Source organism: Netta rufina (assembly GCF_964035555.1).
Source record: "Netta rufina genome assembly, chromosome: 14".
In the NCBI taxonomy this organism is placed as follows: Eukaryota; Metazoa; Chordata; class Aves; order Anseriformes; family Anatidae; genus Netta; species Netta rufina.
In genome coordinates, this window is record NC_140137.1 from 9,005,276 (window position 1) to 9,012,064 (window position 6,789).

General features: G+C 56.4%; 1 protein-coding gene across 1 annotated transcript; it reads right to left on the minus strand.

Annotated features, from left to right (window-relative positions):
* Positions 1–3,007, minus strand: LOC311214714 (protocadherin alpha-2-like; the record flags this gene model as incomplete). Its single annotated transcript, XM_084295438.1, is given in 2 exon segments — positions 1–408; positions 410–3,007. Coding segments are annotated over 2 exon segments (3,006 nt in total).
* Positions 3,008–6,789: the final 3,782 nt, after the last annotated feature.

The window sequence follows — 6,789 nt, forward strand, 5'->3', positions numbered from 1 at the left end:
TTAAGGGTCGAGAGGAGGGCGAGTGGCACTAACCGTGTCCAGGAGTCCGAGCGGCTCCTGCGGCGTCTCCTTCGGCGCGGGGCCGGGCGGCGGCGGGCAGTTGGGGCTGAAAACCATCAGGTCGCTCTTGCCCGCGCCGTCCGCCACGCACAGGCTCCGGCTCTGGCGCTGCGAGTACGACCAGCTGCCCACCTCGCTGGCGCACACCAGCGTCGCCGGCCCGGGCCCCGCCAGCACGGCCGCCCGCGGCGCCCAGCGCGACGCCCCGTACAGCACCACCGCCAGCAGGAACAGGCTCGACACCGCGCAGATGGCCACCACCAGCCACACGTTCGTCGCCGCCGCCGCCGCCGCCGCCGCCGCGCCGCCCTCCGCGCCCGCCGCCGGCCGCAGCCCCGCCCCCGACGACGACGCCCCCGCCCCCCGCCGCCGCCGCCGCCGCCGACAGCGCCGCCTCGGCGCCCTCCACCAGCGACACGCTCAGCGTGGCCGTGGCCGAGCGCGACGGCTCCCCGTGGTCCCGCACCACGATCAGCAGCCTCTGCCGCGGGCCGTCCGCCTCCTCCAGCGCCCGCGCCGTGCTCACCTCGCCGCTGTACAGCCCCACGCGGAACGGGCCCTTGCCCCGCGGCTCCCACAGCTCGTAGCGCAGCCACGCGTTGTAGCCCGAGTCCGCGTCCACCGCGCGGATCTTCGCCACCACCTGCCCCGCCGGCGCCCCCCACGCCGCCCACGCCCACAGCGACCCCGGCGCCGACGCCGACGCCGACGCCTCGCCCGCAGCCCAGGGCCCCGGCCCGCCGCCGGCAGGCGGGAGCAGCGCCGGCGCGTTGTCGTTCTCGTCCACCACGAACAGCTGCACCGTGGCGTTGCCGCACAGCGGCGGCTCGCCCGCGTCCACCGCACGCACCTCGAACTGCAGCACCTGCAGCTCCTCGTAGTCCAGGGGCCGCAGCGCCCACAGCCGCCCGCTCTCCGCGTCCACCGACACGTAGCTCGACGCCGGACGCCACCCCGACCCCGCGCCCGACCCCGCGCCCGCGCCCGCGCCGCCCTCCGCCACCGAGTAGCTCACGCGCCCGTTGCCCGCCTCGTCCGGGTCCCGCGCCCACAGCCGCGCCAGCTCCGCGCCCGCCGCGTTGTTCTCCCGCGCCAGCACCGTGTACACGGCCTGCGCGAACGCCGGCGCGTTGTCGTTCACGTCCGACACCGGCACCCGCAGCCCGCGGCTGGCGCGCAGCGGCGGCGCCCCGCCGTCCTCCGCCCGCACCTCCACCTCGTACTCCGACACCCGCTCCCGGTCCAGCGCCTCCCGCAGCACCAGCGAGTACGAGCCCGCGAACGTCGCCACCAGCCCGAACGGCGCCGGCGGCCACACCGCGCAGCGCACCCGCCCGTTCGCCCCCGAGTCCCGGTCCGACACGCTCAGCAGCGCCACCACCGTCCCCACCGACGCGTCCTCGGGCACCGGCACCGACAGCGACGTCACCCACACCTCGGGCGCGTTGTCGTTCACGTCCAGCACCTCCACCACCACCTTGCAGTGACCCGATAGAGGGGGCGTCCCCTTATCTTGCGCTTCGATTTGTAATTCGTAAAATCGGACTTCTTCAAAGTCCAAAGGTCCGCGGAGACGGATCTCCCCCGACTGCACGTTTAATTCGAAGAGGCTTAATCCTCCGGATGGAAAAGTATTGCTTCTACTGAACGTTATTTCACTGTTGCTTCCCTCGTCCGGATCTGTGGCGCCCACCCGAGCCACCAGTGTTCCCTCTGCTGCGCTTTCCAGTACCTGCACTTTATAGACCGACTGGTTGAACTGGGGCGCGTTGTCGTTCGCATCCAGCACCGACACCAACAGCTCCACCGTGCCCGTCAGAGCTGGCCTGCCCCCGTCAATCGCCGTCAGCACCAGACGGTGCTCGGCCAACGACTCGCGGTCCAGACCTTTCGTCAGCACCAGGAACAGCGACTCTCGGTATTCGTCGCTCCGCTGCAAATCCAGAGCGAAGTGCTCGCTGGGGCTGAGGGTATAGGAGAGCTGTGCGTTGGCTCCAATATCCGCATCCGACGCGCCCTCCAGCGGGAAACGGGAACCGAGAGGCGAGTTTTCCGATAAATTGAGGTTCACCATAGCGGCGGGGAAGATCGGGGCATTGTCGTTGATGTCGGTGACCTCCACCTCCACGTGGAAGACGCGCAGCGGCCGCTCCAGCAGCACCTCCAGGCGCAGGGCGCAGGGCGCGCTCTTCCCGCACAGCTCCTCCCGGTCCAGCCGCGAGCTCACCACCAGCGCCCCGCTCGCCCCGCTCACCTCCACGCTCGCCCGCCGGCCCTGCGCCACCAGCCGCAGCCGCCGCGCCTCCGCCTCGCCCGCCTCCAGGCCCAGGTCCTGCGCCAGCCGCCCCACCACCGTGCCGCCCTTGGCTTCCTCCGGCACCGAGTAGCGCACCTGCCCGCCGCCCAGCGCCCAGGCCGCCTGCAGCACCAGCACCCGCACCACGGCCCGCACGCACACCACCATGGCCGCCGCCGCCGCCCGCGCCCCGCACGGCTCCCAACGCCGCCGCCGCCGCTCTCCTGCCCGCCCCGCGCCGCTCCCCCCGCGCGCACAGCCGCCCTTCCCGCCGCCCCGGGGCGGAGCCGCCCTCCCGCCGCTCCCGCGCCGTTCCTGAGCCTGCAGCGACACCGTGTGCTCCGACGCCTCACTCGCGCCCGCCGCCGACAGCACGCCAGCGACACCGACACCGCCACTCGCGGGACACACCACGGCCACGGCCACGGCGCCGACACCGACACCCACCCCAGCACAGCCCGAGACAGCAGTGACAACCAGGGGGCAACAGCCCCGCAGCGCCGCGCTCCACACGCCGCTCCCCGCACACCGACCGGCTCTTCCCAGCCATTGCTTGCTTCCTGTCCCTTTTCTCTCCTCCTTTGCTTCTCCTCTATTCTCTCTCTCGCTTGCTTTCCTGCTTGCTTCTTCCTTGAATGCTTTCTTCTGCATGCATACTTCTTTCCTTCTCTCACTTTTTTCCTTCTTTCACTTTGTTCCTTCATGTACGCTAGTACTTCTTTCACTTCTTTCCTTCTTTCACTTCTTTTCTTCTTTCTGAAACTTTTCTCCTTCTTCATATATCTTCATTCTTTCTCTCTGTTCCTTCAGTATTCCTTTATTTTATTTCTTCATTTGATTTCTTCTTCCCTTTTTTTTTTTCCTGTGTTACTTCCTTTTTTTTTTCCTTTATTTCCTTTCAGACTTCCTTTCAGTCTGGAGCGGAGTGTGCGCTCCACACACTGCTCCCCGCACATCGACCGGCTGCCAGGACTGCATGCATCACGCCGACCGAGGCTCCTCCTTGATTCTTTCCTTGCTTGATTGCTTCCTTCCCTTCTTTCTCGTCTCTCTCCTCCTTTGCTTCTCCTCCATTCTCTCTCTCGCTTGCTTCTTTTGCTTGCCTAATTTCTTCTGAATGTCTTCTTTCCTACTTCCACTACTATCCATCTTTCACTTCTTTCCTCTTTCTGTCTTTGCTTCTTTGTTTCCTTCCTTTACGTATTTTTCTAAATTTCCTTCCTTTCACTTCTTTCTTGCTTCCTTTCCTTCCTTCTATTCTCTTTCCTCTTTTGTTTCTCTTCCATTCTCACTCTTGGTTGCTTCTTGCTTGCCTACATTCTTCTCGATGTCTTCCTTCCTTCTGTCATGCTTTCTCTCATGTTCTTTCTTCACTCATTCTCTACCTCTCTTCCAGTTCATTCATTCTTTCAGTGTCATCCTTCCTTTTTACTTGTTTCATCCTTTCAGTTCCTTCTTTCCTTTTCTCTTACTTCATTCAGTCATCCTACAGTATCTTCATGCTTCCTTTCTATCCTTCACTCCTTCAATCCATCTGCTTCTCTTCCTGTCCTCTACTCTTTACTTTTCCTTTTTTTTTCTTCTTCCATTCTCAAAATGCTTTCCAAATGCCTACACCACTCTTCCAATCAAGATAAGACTTGCTCTAATGCAAGACCTCTTCTTCCTCTTCCTCACTGCCTTCTATTCTGCTCTGTACAGCATCCCTTAGCACTCAAGATGGCCATGTCCCCCCAAGGAATTTCTCTGATGAGCCACTGCACACCAAAGGACCTGGATGCCCTCTGCAAACAGGCACCAAGACCTCCATGCAGCTCAGGTAAGTCTGTCACTCATTTTATTATTATTTTTTTAAAAAACGAAAAATACATACATCTGTCTCTCAAAAACATATTTTGCATATGAACAACATACCAAGGCTCTGCAGAGCCTCACCTTCTCCCACCGCTGCCAGGATCTTCCCCCCCTGCATAAACAGCACTCTTAATGTTTTGCACTGGCTCAGCGATCTCAGATGGAAATGGAGAAAGCTGACCTGATAGACAACATTTACAGCAGCTTCTGCTGGAGCAGCCACTCCTCATGCTCAGGAACACAGGAGTCAAAGGCCATCTGACAGACTGCTGCAAATCCAGGTCTATGTTACAGGACAGTGAGATGACCAGCTTCATTCTAAGGCAGTGTTCGTCCTGCTCTCAGCAAGGAAACCACGGACGTCCACGTGTCACCTTCAGCACAAGGTACCTTAAGGTCCTCGTCATTCACTTCCATTGTAAAAAGGGAGGTCATCCCAGGAAAACACCACCTTCCAGCAAGTTGCAAACAAACACAAGGCAAGATCGCCCTGCTCAAGATCACCCTGAAAACATCCAAAATGGCCCGGTCCTACTCAGCGCCACTGACATGTTCACCTCCACCAGATTCCACACTTGCTCACCACAACCCAAGGCTGACTCCAGCTTTTGCAGAACCTCCCCATCAATGAAAGCACCACAAAGAAACACACAAACAGAATCACATAGACACTGTCTCCAGCACACCTTCTGCAGCTGACCCTTCCACTTTTCTGTGCTTCAGCAATCTCAAATGCAAACATTGCAGGGGGATAAGGAACTGTATTCCTAAAGGTGATGGTGTGACAGCCCAAAAGGCAAAGGGTGCTCATTTCATTTTGTGAAAGGACACCCCAGATGTTGACAAGCAAAGCACTCTTATGGATAACATCAACTCTATGCATGTATGTGTTACATCTTTCATTGAAAAGTTCTGGGGCTTTTGAAGGAGGTGGTTGTGACTGTCAATGTTGAAAGCACATGAAATCAAGACACCGTATGTCAAACCATTTCTCTGGTCAGGAACAAAGGGCCATAATTAGGCAAAGACGAGAGCACAGTTGTTTCATGTGCCTCTGTGGAATGCATTTCTGAGCTATGTGTCAACATCACAACACCAGCAGCTCTACAGTTTCAGGCATCTTTATGGAACCACACATACCATGAAGATTTCATAAGGTCCCCACCCAAAAAAAACAAGCAAACAACCAAAGACATTTTCATTTGAAAGGTTTCAAGGGCACACTGTATGACAAAGAATAGTGCCTGCAGGATCACCATCACCATCCTTCATGTCTTGCACTCCTTCAGCAATCTCAGGTGTAAATGATGCACAACAAAATAAAACAGCATTTGTTGACTTCATGTCATGACAGCTCGAAGCTAAATCGGTATTGGTTTTAGTCTGTCAGAGAAAACCTCAGATACTGAACAACTAGCCTCAGTAAGATGTTCCAAACCAGGAGCTGAGAACCTCCTAGATGCGCACCAACAGAGACGTGAAAATTAAAAAAGAAAAAATACTAATAATAAGGGGATTACACATAAGGGGATTGTAAGTCCATAAAACCAACAGCAGTAGCATATAAGAAGAAGGAGTTGAACAAACACCAACGGTGCTCACCTATCTCATGTTTCTTTACAAGGCCTGTGTGTGAAGGAGCAAGACTCCAACATCGCTGTATCATGAGCATTGGACAACCCACCAACTGCACCCAGCTGCAATGACCATGAGCTGGGCACAAGGAAACAATCATGCTACATTTACCAGCACTCCGAGGACACAAGACAGGCCATTCACCAGAGAATGCGTACAACTGGCACAGTCAGATCCTCTGAAGCCATCCTCAAACAAAACACCCTGGATGATGCACAAAAACAGTTTCTTTCTTCTCCTGACTTCTGGCTGTGCTCTTCTACCTCTGTATTGCAAAGCACGCTAGTGGCATACTCATAGAGGGAAAAAGTATAACATGGTTTCAGATGCATCTTCTCTTTCAAAACTAATTTCTGGTGGTAAAGAGAGTGAAAAAGTCGATGTATCTTTAAAGAGCATAGAAAAAGATGGGGGGCACAAGAATGGCATGCAGAGAGCAGCGAAATGGTGATCACAAGCAATTACAACGCAACACAGAATCCATGCAACAGCAGCATAGCGAGGGAGTCAAAATGCCTTCCTCTGACATACTCTGACCTGCACAAGACAAGGCCCTCTGCAATTTCATCTAACACAATTCCAGCCCTCCACACAAGGACAACACACCTCAAGGCATTCTCCTCAAGGGAAATCACCCACTCTACTTCCTGGCCCATTTCTCTGCTATGTCTGAACTTTTTCCATCTCGTTCAACATGTCCCAGAGGAGAAAGAGGGATTCACAACTGATGGAAGGCAATATGCCTCAAATGACATCCAGACCATTTCAACACCACTTATTGTCTCTGGTTAAGGAAGACCTTCAAATTGTTTGTCTTGGAGTCTGGGAAAGGGTCTTCCACAGCAACACTGGGACCATTCTCCCTTAGGCTTTGCTTTAGACACCCATGATCCACCATTCTGGGACATGTGTTCTTAACACAAAAAGGAATCTCTTCTTCTTCT